At 38.7% G+C, this 17711-nt stretch overlaps 1 protein-coding gene across 1 annotated transcript in view; it reads left to right on the top strand.

Annotated features, from left to right (window-relative positions):
- LOC130930717 (signal-induced proliferation-associated 1-like protein 1) overlaps positions 1-17711 on the top strand; it is a 134725-nt gene that overhangs the window by 80783 nt on the left and 36231 nt on the right. Inside the window, exons 4-9 of the mRNA XM_057858765.1 lie at positions 174-362; positions 437-611; positions 2982-3085; positions 3193-3350; positions 14088-14667; positions 14751-15025. Coding sequence (XP_057714748.1) covers positions 174-362; positions 437-611; positions 2982-3085; positions 3193-3350; positions 14088-14667; positions 14751-15025 — 1481 coding nt within the window. The remainder of the gene's footprint in view (positions 1-173; positions 363-436; positions 612-2981; positions 3086-3192; positions 3351-14087; positions 14668-14750; positions 15026-17711) is intronic.

Here is a 17711-nt window from a genome sequence, read left to right on the forward strand (position 1 = left end):
TGTGCGTTAATTGCGTCAAATATTTTAACGTGATTAATTTGAAAAATTAATTACCGCCCGTTAACGCAATAATTTTGACAGCTCTAATTTTAAGTCAATTCTAATGTTTACGGTTGTTATAATGGTGTATCATCACTGTAATCGCCTCACCCTTTCCGGTTTTATCCATTCAGCTCACAACACTCAGAGGGTCCATCTTGGAGGATGCCGTGCTCTCCACCTCCAAGCATGGCACTGCCCGAGGGCTGCCCATTAAAGAGGTGCTGGAGTACATTCTCCCAGAATTGGATTTGCCTTGCCTCCGACTGGCTCTCAATACCCCCAAAGTCACAGAGCAGCTGATGAAACTGGATGAGCAAGGAGTAAGAGTTTCTTTAAAAAAACACAACAGGAAATAGCTGCAGTATTGAACAAATATGTGTTTTGTTATTGCTAGCTGAGTTTCCAGGTAAAGGTGGGTGTGATGTACTGCCGAGCCGGACAGAGCTCAGAGGAGGAGATGTACAACAACGAGATGGCGGGTCCCGCCCTAGAGGAGTTCCTGCAGCTACTCGGGGAGAAGGTTCGCCTCAAGGGCTTCACCAAGTACAGAGCCCAGCTGGACACCAAAAGTAAAGCGTTTCTAAAACATACGTGTCAAAAAACAGCCCACATGCAACATCCAGCAAAGGAAAACACTGGATAGAGAAACATAGGATAAAGTGGTATGAAAAAGTATCTGAACCTTTTGGAATTTCTCGCATTTGGGCATAAAATCACCATAAAGTGTGATCTAATCTTTGTCAAAATCACACAGATGAAAAAACAGTGTCTGCCTTAACTAAAACCACCCAAAAATTTATAGGTTTTCATATTTTCAATAGGATAACATGCAAACAATGACAGAAAGGGGAAAAATAAGTAAGTGAACCATCACATTTAATATTTTGTGGCCCCCCATTTGGCAGCAATAACTTCAACCAGACGCTTCCTGTAACTGCAGATCATTCTGGCACGTCGATCAGGACTAATCTTGGCCCATTATTCTCTACAAACTGCTGTGGTTCAGTCAGATTCCTGGGATGTCTGGCATGAATCGCTGTTTTTAGGTCATGCCACAGCATCTCAATGTGGTTCAAGTCTGGACTTTAACTTTGCCACACAAGAATATGTATTTTGTTCTTCTGAAACCATTCTGAAGTTGATTTACTTCTGTGTTTTGGATTGTTGTCTTGTTGTAGGATCCATCCTCTTTTTACCTTCAACTATCTGACAGACGGCCTCAGGTTTTCCTGCAAAACATCCTGATAAACTTTTGAATTCATTCTTCCATTAATAATTGCATGTTGTCCAGACCCTGAGGTAGCAAAACAGCCCCAAATCATGATGCTCCCTCCACTATGCTTCACGGTAGGAATGAGGCGTTGATTTTTTCTGTGGAGTGTCCAAGTGCCTTTTTGCGGACATTAAACGAGCAACAATTTTTTTTTTTTGAGACGGCACTGGCTTCCTCCGTGGAGTCCTCCCCATGTTCATCATTCTTGGCCATAACTTTACATATGTATAGTTGATGTGTGCACATAGATATTGGACTGTGCCAAAGATTTCTGTAAGTCTTTAGCAGACCATCTAGGGTTCTTTTTTTTATCTCTCAGACTATTCTGCGCTGAAGTCTTGGCGTCATCTTTGGTGGATGGCCACTCTTTGGAAGAGAAGCTATAGTGCCAAACTCTCTCCATTTGTAGACCCAAACTTCTCTGTCAAATGATGAAGATCCAAACTTTTAGAGATGGGTTTGTATCCTTTCCCAGCTTTATATACACCATATTGGCCCAAATATAAGACGGCCCTGATTATAAGACGACCCCCCTTTTTCAAGACTCAAGTTTGAGAAAACACCAAATTAATTTTTATACAGAAAATAATTAGAGTAAGAGAAAAATCATGTTATTTTGCCTCATTCAAGTCTTAATACCTGAACATTTAAATATGTAAACTAAAGTGCAATCACATTTGTAAATGAATGGCTTCTGGTTTTTGAAATGTAAATAAACCAATATATTGTGATAAAACAACAAAATTGCAATAACTGCATTAACCATCGAAGTGAAGTCTAACTGTAACTGTAGTCTTGAAACAAATCTGAATAAGGAAAAACATAGCAATAAAATAATGCAAACTGGTTAAACTTGAGAGTAGCTGAGATCTGTCACGGCAGAACATCGCTTCAATGATATCTGGCGCCATCTAGCGTCGTGAATGGGTATACGTCTAGACCGCGAATATAAGACGACCCCCAGTTTTTCAGTCTTATTCCAATGCAAAAAACACTGTCTTATATTCGGGCCAATACGCTAACTCAAGTATCCTTGATCGCATGTATTCAGACAGCTCTTTTGACTGAGCCATGACGCACATCAGACAATGCTTCTCATCAAGACAATTCTTACCAGGTGTGTGTTCTATAGTGGCCATGGCAGCTTTAAACCACTCATCACCAATTGTGCACACACCTGACCTAAATTGTTTAGTAAATTGGTTTCAATGGCTCTATAAGTTTCCTTAGGCGGAGGGTTCACTTACTTATTTTCCCCCCATACTGTCATTGTTTGCATGCTATCCTCATTAAAATATGAAAACCCGTAAATTTTTGGGTGGTTTTAGTTAAAGCAGACACTGTTTTTTCATCTGTGTGATTTTGACAAAAATCAGATCACATTTGATGGCCATTTTACGCAGAAATGTGAGAATTCCAAAAGGTTCAGATACATTTTCACACCACTGTACAGTACATGTACAACACAGTCGTTCAAGGGCTGACACTCAGCCATATCTCACTATTGTATAGATGGTTAGCAAAGAGTGGTTCAATTGCATGCCTTTTTACACAACCACAACACTTGAACGCAACGAATTCCCAAGTGCACAGGAGAGTTGTATGGCACTGATGCTTAAGTAGTTCTCGACTGAAATTGCTTTTTAAATGTTTTCCCCTTTTCCAGCGGACTCAACCGGCACACATTCGCTTTACACATCCTACAAGGACTATGAGCTCATGTTCCACGTGTCCACTTTGCTGCCTTACACACCTAATAATAAGCAACAGGTAAATATGACAATCCCACCATTGTATTGTGTGACATATTTTGATTACCACTAGCCTTTCTTATCTTTTCACACTATTCTAACAAGTGCTTGTGTGTTTTCGACCAGTTACTGAGGAAGCGCCATATTGGGAACGACATAGTAACCATTGTGTTCCAGGAGCCTGGTGCTCACCCCTTCACCCCAAAGGCCATTCGCTCTCACTTTCAACATGTTTTCATTGTTGTAAGAGTGCACGATCCCTGCTCAGACAACACTTGCTACAGGTAAGTTGATTTTGTAACTCGTACTATTTTGCAGCATGGGAAAATGGCATGTTAGGCATACAATGAACTAGGGAAAATCCATAATACAGAAAGACCAAATCATTTGTCTAAACGTTAAATGTTTATTTGAAGTTGATTTACTAAATGCTTTCACGTACCAAATATACCAATACAATATATATACAATTTTACTCTCTACTTGAGTATTCTTTTCACCTAATACTTTTTTACTTGCTCTTGAGTACACTTTTTGGATGACAACTTTTACTTCATTCATTCGTTTTCCGAGCCGTTTATCCTCACGAGGGTCATGGGGTGCTGGAGTCAATCCCAGCTAACTATGGGCAGTAGGCAGGGGACACCCTGACTCAGTTGCCAGCCAATTGCAGGGCACAAGGAGACAACCATTTGCGCACACACTCATACCTGGGGGCAATTTAGAGTGTTTGATCAACCTCAGGCATGTTTTTGGGATGTGGGGGGAAACCGGAGTACCCGGAGAAAACCCACACAGGCACGGGGAGAAAATGCAAACTCCACACAGGAAAGCTGGAGCCCGGGATTGAACCCTTTATCTCAGAACTGTGAGGCCACCGTGCCGCCTTTTATTTGACCTGGGTGATATTATTTTGAAATAACACTACTATTACCTGAGTAAAATTTTGGGCGACTCTAACCACCTTTGGAGAATACCCATAATTCAAAGTACCATAATTTTTGGACTATAAGCCACTGCTTTTTTCCCTCATTTTGAACCCTGCGGCTTATAGTCCAGTATGGTTTATTTGTTGATTTATTTGGGTAAATAGGTAACACTTTATTTGACAGTGGTGCCATAAGACTGTCATAAGACCATCATAATTATGACATGACAATATTATGTGAATTAATGAATGCTTATGACTGATGTCATCAAGTGTCATCCAGCAAAAATACACACGGTCCACTTCCAAAGGCCCTGGGAACCTTGTTAGGGTGCATGGCATCATGAATGCTTTGAAATACCAGGACATTTTAAATCAAAATCTGTTGCCCTCTACCCGAAAGCTGAAGATGGGTCGTCACCGGGTCTTTCAGCAAGACAGTGACCCTAAACATATGGCCAAATCTACACAGAAATGCTTCACCAGACACAAAATCAAGCTCCTCCCATGGTCATCTCAGTCTCCAGACCTTGTTTTGTTGGCAAAAGGGGATTTTACAAAGGGGGTGCTAATAATTGTGACACACATTATTTGATGTCAAATCATTTTTTCTTTATGTGGGATTTTTTCCCCACTGAATGAATGCAGTTGTATTGAAGGTTGGATTTTTCTCTTTTTTTCCCATTAAAGTCCCATATTATTTGAATAAAAAACAAATTATTAGAAGCTAAAAAAACACATATTTTTCAGGGGTGCCAATAATTATGGAGGGCACTGTATATATAAACCGATTTTTTTTATTGACACGGCCACGTTGTGTTGAAGAAACCTATGCGGCGATCCGTTGCCGACCATTACGGTACGTGACGTCACCATTTTGTTTCGGTAATACTTCACTCTGATCGGCCGAATGATTTCGTCTGTGTTAAATTCTGCTTTTTTCACTCTTCATAAAGCACAGAATTTAGTTTCTTGAACTCATTTGAATCAACGTTTATTGCAGTTCTGCAATTCGGACCCTAACAAACGGAACAACACAGACTTCCTGTGTATGTCCGTCAACTATAACTGTCCCTCAGGAAACTCAAACCCAAATAACAATAGTTCCTATTGTTACTGTCGTGTTGACAGCGATGAGCTCTCTCGGATTTCCAACTTACGTTCTCACTTTCATTTTACCGTATTAATCCATGGAAGAAACAGTTATACAGCCGCCTTTAAAAGAAAAGTCACATCTGTTTTGTTTTCTCCTAGATTCTGGTAAGTTGGAGAAATTGTCAAATCATATTATTACCGTAAATATTGTCAGTTTATGGTAATTTTTTGAAGTACCAATATGCTAAGCTTGTGCTGTGTTTCATCATTCAGTAAAATGACATTTCTGTATCTGTACACGAGCTCTGTTTTCTTGTATTCATCTATTTATTGGTGCTAAAATTAGGGTGCGCGTTATAAACCGGTACAATAATTTCCCCTAGATTTTACAAGTAAATTTGGGGTGCACATTATACACGGGTGCGCCTTATATTCGGGAAATTACGGTACTAACCGATGTGCGCATGCGTGTGGATGCATATGCAAGCGTGCTAAGCATTGTGTAGGACGTCTTGCCGCGTAGTAAGGATTGGCCGAACACCGGTTGATATCTCTTGATGTTAATATCCCATAACACAGTGAGTACAGTTGTGGCTTATAGTCCAGTGCAGTTTATCAATGAAGAAATGCAGTTTTCGTGTCAAATTTTGTGGGTGGTGGCTTATAGTCAGGTGCGCCTTATAATGGGAAAATTACAGTAAGTCCCAGTACTGCATGGTTTGCGATAACCCCGTAAGCCCCTAACCACTTAGCAGTGCATTAAGACAAAAACCAAAGTCCTGTAGGCATGGCTCGCTGTATGAGTGTATGCTATGACAATCATCCCATACTGCTGTCCCTGTAGTAGGTGGGATTTTTTTTTTTTTAAACAGCAGTTGTTACTAGGGTTTTTCTGATCTTTTTTTTTTTTGCTCCCAATCCGATCCCGATCGTTTTAGTTTGAGTATCTGCCGATCCCGATATTTCCCGATCCGATTGCTTTTCTTTTTGCTCCCGATTCAATTCCAATCATTCCCGATAATTTTTCCCGATCATATACATTTTGGCAATGCATAAAGAAAAAAATGAATAAAACAACATACATTCAACATACGTACATAAGTACTGTATTTGTTTATTATGACAATAAACCTCAAGATGGCATTTACATTATTAACATTCTTTCTGTGAGAGGGATCCACGGATAGAAAGACTTGTAATTCTTAAAGGATAAATGTGACTTTGTATATTGTGACTAAATATTGCCATCAAGTGTGTTTGTTGAGCTTTCAGTAAATGATACTGTAGCCATTTAACTTTTCTGCCCAAATGCATGATGGGAAGTGCAACCATGATGTGCGTAGTGGCACCAATTGATATATCTTCTCTGCGTTGGGAAATAACATAGGGTGTTAAGAAAAAGGTCAACTACTACCTTTCTTCCCCACATTGCTTACCCATGATATTTCTAACTGGTGTGAGAGGGATTTTAAGGCTTTAGCCAATTAAAAAAAAGGCTCTAAAGACTGCCAAAATTCACTCTACTCATTTTACGCTGCCCTTTAGCTGTATATATAGGTAAAACGGCGCCATTATAGATTGAACGCGACAATGCGTGAGTGGGTCGTGCAGCGCATGCATTATTGCGTTAAATATTTAACGTGATTAATTTTAAAAAAATTAATTACCGCCGTTAACGCGACAAATTTGATTGCCCTACTTTAAGCCAAAACTAAAGACTCTGGATGAGTATAAGACATTTTGTCTGTAACGTTAAATACAATTAGAAAATGATTTAATTAAAAAATATATATATATTAGGGCTGTCAAAATTATCGCGTTAACGCGTGGTGATTCATTTTTTAAATTAATCACGTTAAAATATTTGACGCAATTAACGCATAAGGTTTTTTGTGCTGTCTAACAGCGAACTCTTGTGGTCGCTTTGCGACATGGTTTATTGCTTTCTTGCCAGTTCAATATGGCTGCACGACGTCTCGAGCTGACGCCTACGTTGTAATGTTGTGCTTATATGATCCTAGGACAAGATTTGTCCGTAAGTATGGTTATTGTAAAGAATGTACATATTATGTTAGTAAGCGAAATGTTATATTTTTTGTATGAGACGCTTTTTGTTTATGTTTAGTGAACCTGTATGGTGTGCTAAGCTAACGTTGTTGCTAATGCAATGCTTGTGTACTTTTTTTTTGTAGTTTTACGACGGTCTAAAGAGGACAATGTTTTGAGGCCATTTTATTAATAAATCAGATGAAATAGGAAGAAGTCTGATTATTAAGGCGTCGTTCACTAGCTATCTAGCTTTGGAAAAAGTAGATGCTTCGGAGTGAGGACAGCATAGACAGATTTAAATGACAGTAGAGTGAAATGACCACTACAGTCCTTATGTACCGTATGTTGAATGTATATATCCATCTTGTGTCTTATCTTTCCATTCCAACAATTTATTTTACAGAATATATATATATATAATTTACAGAAAAATATGGCATATTTTATAGATGGTTTGAATTGCGATTAATTACAATTAATTAATTTTTAAGCTGTAATTAACTCGATTAAAAATTTTAATCGTTTGACAGCCCTAATATATATATTAAAAAAAGGCATGTCCGATATTTTTTTGCCGATTCCGATACTTTGAAAATGACGTGATCGGATGCCGATCGATCGGGACATCTTTAGTTGTTACCTTTTCTCTCAGAACAACTGGAATTTTCCCAATACATATTTCTTTATTTTGCACATGCTTTGAAGGGGACTGAAAACGTCCTCCAATTCTGGAATGTCCCATAAATTACTTTGATTATGACCAGTGAGAGGAGCACGGCGACTTCTTTCCGCTGACTGATCTCACTGGGTCCGCTCCCTCTTTTGACTGGCACACCTCCAAGCAAACACACCGTGTTTACACATTGTCGCTACCTCTCCTCCCTTTTCTCCTTTTACCTTTTTCTCATGGCCACTCGCGCGCCCTTGCATACACTTTTCCCCTCCCTCGCTTATCCCTCAGCCAGGCTGACTCTCTACGCACGCTGACAATAGAAGCGTCCGCCTTCCCCTTTCTCCCAGCCCGCCACTTTGCCTTTGGGCAGCATGAGCCGGAGTGGTCTGAAGGAGTTAGTGGCATGCACATGAAGTGCTCACTTCTCCCAGACATGCATGTGATTGGGAAGGATTGTGGAGGGAAGAGTTTCCCATAGCGCTGCGAGACTAGCACAGGAGCGGACGGGTCAAAGTCGCCTTCTGTCTTGCAATTATGGCAAGATTGGACTAAATTATCTGGAGATATTTTTTTGTTTCACACAGTTTGGGAAGGAAAAAAAGTGAAATTCTTGTCCGTCTGGTTTTCATTCTGGATGAAATTGAGAGCTGTGGGACTCTGAATCTTTGAGGACATTGGAACCACCCCACCCAGAGGTGCGCACACGCCCCTTACCTTTGCTTTGTGCACCAATTTAAGAGCTTAATTCTTGATTGTCAGTTCTCTTCCCATGGATGCTTTTCGCCAATGACGTGCAGACATAAGTGGGTTCGGAGTGAATTAGAAGAAGGTGTTGTGTGGTATACACCAGAACCGGGAGGTGAGTTCTGACTGATTGCGTTGTTGTTATTGATGCAGTAGTTTGGAATCATGACACAAGATTTCAACAGATTGCACCCACCTACAAATGCATCCCGGATGTAGTTCTGTGCAGCGTGTTTGAGCTCGTCGCTAAAGTTTGTTGAGTCATCTGGTTATTAATAGCTTGCTTTTGGGATTCGATAATGTTCGGGTCGCACTGGGCCAGAACGCAGCATTATAGGAGCGGCCCGGGGCCAGCGGGGTGCTAATCTGCCGCTTTCAACTGCTGCCCCATCGTCACACTGGGCCGCAAAGACAGATTGCGTAACTCCGTCTTTGTGTCGGAAATGAAGGCTGTTTGCGTTCGCTAGCTCAAGCCACAGTGGCACTCGTCCAAACCAGAGCAGCGCAGAGTGGCAGGTTGTCAACACGGGCTGCTGCCCTGTCAACTGGGATGGGATGTATAGTATTTATATCCTGGGTTTAGTCAGGCGTGCTTTGCAACATTCCTCCTACTGCCAATGGCTGTGCTTAATGAAGTGGATTCAAACTTGTCAGAAGTGTCATATCCACTTATTCAAGGACAGACAATTTCACTTTCTCCACTAAGGACTTTATTTGTATGCATTGGAGATTTCTGCAGATTTGAGTTTGTTGTCGTTTTCCTTTTCGTTATCCCTTGAAGTAATAAAAGTAAAATCTAGTTCGCACGGTAAATGGACGAATAAAGTATACAGGTAGTCCCCAGGCAGGGCCGGCCCAGCCAATACGCAGACTATGCAGCTGCTTAGGGCCCCTGACCGCTAGGGGCCCCCCAATCTGGCAATTATTGAATTTGTATTCTATTTTGTTTACTACAGTATGCTTTATTTGACTTTTGTGAGTTTTGAGACTTGACTACAAGCTTTAAAAAAAAAAGTTCTTCTTTAACTTCTTTCTGTCCTCTTTTAGAAAAAGGTTTGGCACTATCTACTGTAAGTACTGACAATCATTTGGGGTGAGAAGTTTGAAGTATGCAGTGCAACAAAATCTGATTAATATACAAAATATGGACGTATGGGTTGGATTGCATGTATGGGTTTCACGGTACACTGTGACCAAATGGTGGGCCAAAAATATGGGCCCCTTTGCATTATTTTGCTTAGGGCCCCCAAATGGCCTGTCCCCAGGTTACGAATGAGTTCCGTTTCTACCCTGGTGACGTAACACAAATTAACCCATAACCCTTTAAGTACCCCTACATCTCAAAATAACTATCCAAAAAGTTCAAAAGTATTGTACCGTATTGGCCCGAATATAAGATCGCCCTGATTATAAGACCACCCTCTCTTTTTCAAGACGCAAGTTTGAAAAAAGACTTTTTGAACACCAAATTATTTTTTATACAGAAAATAATTACAGAACATCTGAAACAAATGATTATAACAATATATTTGAGAGAAAAAGCATGTTGTTTTGCCTCATTCAAATCTTAATATGTGAACATTTAAATATGTAATATAAAGTGCAATCTCATTCGTAAATGAATGGCTTCTGGTTTTTGAAATGTAAATAAATCAGTCTATTGTGATAAAACAACAAAATTGCAATAACTGCATTAAAGTGAGGTCTAACTGTAACTGTAGTCTTGAAACAAATGTGAATGAGGAAAAACATTGCAATAAAATAATGCAAACTGGCAGAAGCGGATTTTAAGGGGGGGCAGGGGGCCAGGCCCCCCCTCGTGGTCTAAAAGTGTCATTGCATGTAATTCACTTGCCTCTATATAAATATATATATATATATATATAAGTTGTAAAGCAATAAAATTGCAATAAAAATGAATGAAATGAACAAAAAATATGTATTTTTATAATGGGTCAAAATGATTTTTCGAGTACCTTAAACTGTCATTTTCTTTGCATATAACTTTCAGAATTTATATATGTGTATGTATATATATATATATATATATATATATATATATATATTTTTTTTTTCTTTAAATGATTTTTTTTATTGAAAATATATATATATATTTTGATTGAAGCAACCTTTTTTGGGATTAAATGATCTAGACACAAATGTCCTAATCATAATTTGGCCCAAACACAAAATTGCTTCAATCAAAGAAAACTTTTTCAATGAAAAGTGTTCAAATGCAAGATTTTCAATCTCAAATATTTTTTTGCATTCAAAAACTTTTTTGATTGAAATTTTCCTTTTTCTTCTTTTTTTTTTTTTTTTTTTTTTTTTTTTTTTTTTTTTTTTTTTTTTTTTTTTTGGATTGAAGTGATTTTCTAGTGGATCTAGATTTTTTTTTTTTTTTTATTGGGAGCAACTTATTTTTTGATTGAATAATAAAGACAAAAATGTCCTAGCCAAAGTGTGGCCCAAACACTTATCAACATTACTTCAATCTAAAAAGTTGCTTCAATGAAAAAAAAAAAAAAAAAAAAAGACTTCAATCAAAAAAAACAAAAACCAAAAAAAATAAATAAATCAAAGAAAAATACCTTTTGCATTCATTTTTTTGGGAATTTTTTTAGTTTCAAATTTATTTTTGCATTCAAACATGTTTTTTTTTTTGATTGAAGCGACTTTTTTCTTGTTTTATTGAAGCAACCTTTTTTGATTGAATAATAAAGACACAAATCTACCTCCATATGGCTCCGCCCAAGGGATACAATTTTTGACTGGGGTAACTACATTGGCATGACACCCCGGCGGGAGTACCATTTTCAATGGATGACGATCTTGGCGAAAAGTATTGCCTAAGCAGCCTGATTTAGAATTCCCCTCAAGAATGATGGGAAACAAAAAAACGCTCATTGTCAACTTATTATTATAAATATTATTGTAAGTTAATCTTACTGCTGACACTGCGTTTCGGGGTCATCAACATGTTGTGCCTCCCCAGCCCCAAAAGTCAAACTCCGCCTATGCAAACTGGTTAAACTTGAGAGTAGCTGAGATCTGTCATTACAAAACATCGCTTCAATGATATCTGTCGCCATCTAGCGTCGTGAATGGGTATAATGTCTAGACCTCGAATATAAGATGACTCCCACTTTTTCAGTCTTGTTTCAATGCAAAAAACAGTCTCTTATATTCGGGCCAATACGGTATTTTGTTTAATGATGCCCTCTGGTGGTAGCGTTGGGTCTGGCTGGACTGTCGCTTTGTCTGACAGAGAAGCAGCCGCCTGACATGGATAAAGGATAGCTGCGCTCTGGTTTGGCCCACATAAGGCTGGAAGTTGTTTCAGCCAATATATGTTTGTGTATACATTTGTAATAAAGTTTACAGCTACAGTTTACCAAAAAACAGGAGAACCGATGTGACTTTTAAAATAAGGCATGTAAGGGAACAATTTGTGTTTGACGTTCTATTTCAGACGACTTATGGCAAATAGTGCGTAAATATATTCTTTTAGACGTCATTTTAAATTATACAAATTATAAATTAGAATTAAAATATATTTTAAAAATCTCATTTGCAATGCTTGGCGGCTTTTGTTGTGGTGCGCCACAATCTTTTCTATGTTGGGGAAACCCTGCACCCTTCTAGTTCAAATGGATTGGGCGTATACTAGTGATAAACTTACAAAAGAAGGATGAAGATAGCTTGTTAATCTGTTTATTGTTGTTTTGTAAAATATCCCAGAATATTTCCTGACCAACGAATCGATAATCGTTGTATCGCCATATTTTGAGATCAACGCTATCGTGAGCTTTGTATCGCAAATCGTATCGTGAGGTACCAAGAGTTTCCCACCCCTACTTTAAAGTATATTAACTATGCCGTTATATCTTAGGAACGGTGCATTCTAATGTTACGCTCTTTGCAAATGGTTTTGTGATGTCTAGCCTGTTGTGGTTTAACTCAAACACGTTTCTTCGACACACCAGGCCGAGGACACGCATTTCCTCACCCCCACTCATAGAAATCCAACCTCAGGATAGTCTTTGTTAAGCCATAGGTTGGTAATATGAGAAGATTCTGTGCTATTGAAATTCTAACCCCCAGTTAAATATGTCCAAACAACTAGGAAAGCAAGTTATCCTTTTCAAGTCTTTTTTTTGTCCTCGAAATAAATCGCAACACACCTCGGAAAGAAGTATCGTCATGTTTTGGACAAAGTGGTTGTGGTTAGTTTTATATTACAAGTCCCAGAATTCAAGGAAATGTAGAACGTATGATTAGCACATCTGCCTCACAGTCAAAACATTGACTGTGTGGCAGATGGTAGGGAATTTGGCACGGGACTTCCTGTTTGGAGTTTGCACATTCGCCACATGCTTGCATATGTTTTCTCAAGGGGACAGAAACTATCTTCCATATTCCTGAAACATGAATGTCTGGTTCATTGAAGAAATTGTCCTTAGTTGTGAATGTAAGTGTCAATATTTGGGTAAAGTGCGGCTACCTGAAAAATCTACACAAGCACAGTAACTAACAGAGGTGGGTAAAGTAGCCAAGAATTTTACTCAAGTAAGAGTAGCGTTACTTCAAAATAATGACAAAAGTAAAAGTAGTCATCCAAAAAATGTACCTAAGTACATTTTTGTTTGATTTGATTTTTTTTTTTTAATGGTATTTTTTTCCTCAACACAGTTATCTATATGAACTGTTGTTATAATGATACTGTACAATAACCCATTACATAACTACATTAACCTAAAGAAATACAAAAATAAATCATTGAATTCCATCGAGAAAAAAAAATGACAGAAATGAAGCATTATTTTTTCCAAAGAGCGTGAGTACCTTCTAGTGGAGAAAATAGTTCCTAGTTTGAATAATGAATAGTTCCTTCATAATTACAATTATGACATTAAAAGTATCCTATCTCCGTTTTTCCCTGGTCAATCGGCGCCAAATAAAAACTGGAAGAGATGTTTGAGTCAGCACTTTTGAGTCATTTTGAGGGCGTTGAGATATTAATTTCGAGTGATGACATCCCTCTAAGCCCCCAATTTACTGCTAAATGGACCTGAATTTGTTTGCGCTACGTTCGTGCTAGCCTTGTTAGGACACCCCTCTGTTATTGAGAGAGTTGGTACGATCCATTAGCTGCGGGAGCTAAGCTAAGAAAAAGCTACGAGTGACGTCCCCACTCGTAATAAATATCTCAATAAAAGCATAATACTGTATCTACAAAACCGTTGCAGCACAAACGATTAACATCATTTTTATATAAATTTGCGTCTGATGGGGGGGGTAACTTTACGGAGGCCCGTAGAGATGGTCACAAAGCACATATAGCAATATACAAAGTGTCGTCTTTTATATTATTTATTATTTTTAACTTCTGGGTCATCATCTTTGCAATAGTCTTGCGAGCCTTTTGCGGTCTTGCTGCATAAGTTGGGTATGTCGTAACCCAGGGACTACCTGTATTGGATATAACTGAAAATGAATGATTAGCTACTGTAACCTTTGTTTTCTCCACAGTGTGGCAGTGAGCCGCTCCCAAGACGTACCCCCCTTTGGTCCACCTGTCCCCAAGGGCGTGACCTTTCCCAAGTCCTCCGTCTTCAGGGACTTCCTGTTGGCTAAGGTTATCAACGCTGAAAACGCAGCTCACAAGTCGGACAAGTTTGGCGCCATGGCGACACGGACGCGGCAAGAGTACCTGAGAGACTTGGCGGAGCGTCACGTGACCAACACGCCGGTGGAGCCTAGCGGGAAGTTCCCCTTCATTTCCTTGGCGCACAAACGGCGGGAGAAAGTGCGACCGTATAGCGGGGCGGAGCTCCGGAGCTTGGGCGCCATAACCTGGCAGGTTCACGCCGAAGATCAGGTGGCGGGCGCCGAGCGGGAATGCCTGTTGGCCATTTCAAACGACTTTGTGATCCTACTGGATCAGGAAGCCAAAGCGGTTGTGTTTAACTGCGGTACTCGCGATGTGATTGGATGGTCAACCGGAAGCCCCGCCTCTTTGAAGATCTTTTACGAGCGCGGTGAAAGCGTGTCACTTCGCTCCATTAACAACAATACAGAAGACTTTGGAGAAGTGGTTAAGCGACTAGAGGTCAGTGGGGGAGATGATTATGATTTTTACAATTCTTCATACAAAAGTATTGAATTGAATTTTGCTTTGATGCTCCACTTTAGCTGTTGACCAAAGGTAGCCAGACCGCAGAAATGACGTTGCGTCGCAACGCTCTGGGACAGCTGGGGTTTCACGTCAACTTTGAGGGCATCGTGGCCGAAGTGGAGCCTTATGGATACGCCTGGCAGGCCGGGCTGAGGCAAGGCAGCCGACTGGTGGAGATCTGCAAGGTCGCCGTGGCGTCGCTGTCACACGAGCAGATGATCGACTTGCTCCGGACGTCCGTCACTGTCAAAGTGGTCATCATTCCGCCGCACGAAGACTCGACGCCGCGCAGGTAAATATTACCTCAACCGTCTGGCTTTTTAATCAATCGTTTTTTTTTTTGTTTTTTTTTTTTTCATTTTTTTGTGTTTTTTCCCATCCAAAAACCAAGAATTGACTTGTTTTGCTGGAAAAAGTAAAGCAAGGTTTTTCTTAGACAGTTTGTTATTGGCAGCCATTTTAATTTTCGTTTTAGTCTTAGTCTTTTGGACGAAAATACTTATTAGTAAAGATGTCCTGATTGATCGGGATGCCGATCGATCGGGACATCTCCGACATCTCCGATCACGTCATTTTCAAAGTATCGGAATCAGCAAAAAAAAAAAATCGGACATGCCTTTTTTTAATATATATATAGATTTTTAATTAAATCGTTTTCTAATTGTATTTAACGTTACAGACAAAATGTCTTACATTCATCCAGAGTCTTTAGTTTTGGCTTAAAGTAGGGCTATCAAATTTATCGCGTACACGGCGGTAATTATTTTTTTAAAAATTAGTCACGTTAAAATATTTAATGCAATCAACGCATGCGCTGCACGACCCACTCACGCATTGTCGCGTTCAATCTATAATGGCGCCGTTTGACCTATATCTAGAGCTAACAGGCAACGTAAAATGAGTAGAGAGAATTTTGGCAGTCTTTGGAGCCTCTTTTTAATTGGCTAAAGCCTTAAAATCCCTCTCTCAACAATTAGAAATATCGTGGGCAGCAATGTGGGGAAGAACAGTAGTGGTTGATCTTTTCCTTAACACCCTATGTTACTTCCCAACGCAGAGAAGATATATCAATCGGTAACACTACGCCCAGTCATGGTTGCACTTCCCATCATGCATTTGGGCAGAACAGTTAAATGGCTACAATATCATTTACTGAAAGCTCAACAAATACACTAGATGGCAATATTTAGTCACAATATACAAAGTCACATTTATCCTTTAAGAATTACAAGTCTTTCTATCCGTGGATCCCCCTCACAGAAAGAATGTTAATAATTTAAATGCCATCTTGAGGATTTATTGTCATGATAAACAAATACAGTACTTATGTACTGTATGTTGAATGTACTGTATATATTCGTCCGAGTTTTATTCATTTTTTTCTTAATGCATTGCATTGGGGAAAATTATCGGGAATGATTGGAATTGAATCGTGAGCAAAAAAAAACAATTGGATCGGGAAATATCGGGATCGGCAGATACTAAAACGATCGGGATCGGATCGAGAGCAAAAAAACATGATCGGAACAACCCTACTTATTGGTCTTAATCTCGATGAAATCCCATACAAATTTCGTCAGTTAATCAAAATGTTTTCGTCTGTAATATTCAAAAGTTTTAGTCCAAAAATAAAAAAAAGTTTCCAACCATTTCGAATGAACGTAGACGGATGAGCACATATTGTGGGATCAATCTATGGACAATGGCAACTTTGTGTTGTTAATACGCTCAGCAGGAAAACAGCACATTATTTGCAATGGATTAAACTCACCTGGACGCCAGGAACTGTATGTAAAATGTTTTCCAAGAGTTTAAGAAGACACCGAGTCACCGCGCTAAATACTAATGCTGACGCGAACGCTATGCTAACGCTAAAAGTTAGTGTAGTGTGTGATGATCACTCAGGACAGACCTTTAAAGGCTAAAGAAACATGGGATATTTAGCCAAAATAAGAAAGCAAAACTTCCCAAGCAGCACCTGACACATACTGTATGTTTCACAAAATGAGCCTGGAATGACCACAGGCTTGCACGTCACATGAGTGACATGACCAAACATTGCTAAACTCACATACAATAAGAAAATATCACACACTGTGAATTAATGACGGAAACTATGGCGAATTTTCATCTTTTTCTCATGTCGTCACATGACAACTGGCATCAATCTCGTTATGTTTTAGTCTTCCAAGACATGTTTTCAGCGCATCATCGTGACGTCATCGTCATGAGAAAATATTTTCGTTATTGTCATCGTAGACGAAAACAACACTGTTAGCAATTTATTTAGCTTTTTTTTTGTTCTTTTCTTTCCATCCTAAAAGTGATAAAAGCCTTAGTTATTTTTAGACCGGTGATTTATTTAGCATTTTAAATGGGTCTAATGTACTTTATACACAATCCGGTATTGTTATTTTTGTATAATTTTGTTATTTTATTATAATTTGTAATATGGGTTTGGAATTGTAAGTGATACATTTTAATGCACTAGTTCAGTAGGTTTTGTTGGTAACACTTTATTTGAACTCTGTCATAAGATTGTCATTAAACTGTCATAATTATGATATGACACTGTCATGAACATAAATGATGCTTATGACAGATGTTATTAAGTGTCCTAACCATAACACAGTTCTTAAACTCTAATCCCAACCAAAAGACATTTAATAAATTCTCAATATTGCGTCAATTCCATTCATGTTCATGACAGGTGTCGTTTCATCATTATGACAGTCTTATGACAGAGTTCAAATTAAGTGTAAACATTTTCTTCTCATAAAGTAACAATAATTGATGATTAATAGCTATCTATTTTTTTTTACCCGTTTTGACATTAGATTATTTCAATTTGGTATGTTTTAACTTTGTATAAGTACTGTTGTTATTTAATCTGAATAATTGCAGTTACCTTGTCTTGATACAAGAAACAAAAGCTATTTTAATTAAAGAATATATACGTTGTAATAAATAATCTAAAA

This window comes from Corythoichthys intestinalis, chromosome 15 (genome assembly GCF_030265065.1).
Source record: "Corythoichthys intestinalis isolate RoL2023-P3 chromosome 15, ASM3026506v1, whole genome shotgun sequence".
Lineage (NCBI taxonomy): Eukaryota > Metazoa > Chordata > Actinopteri > Syngnathiformes > Syngnathidae > Corythoichthys > Corythoichthys intestinalis.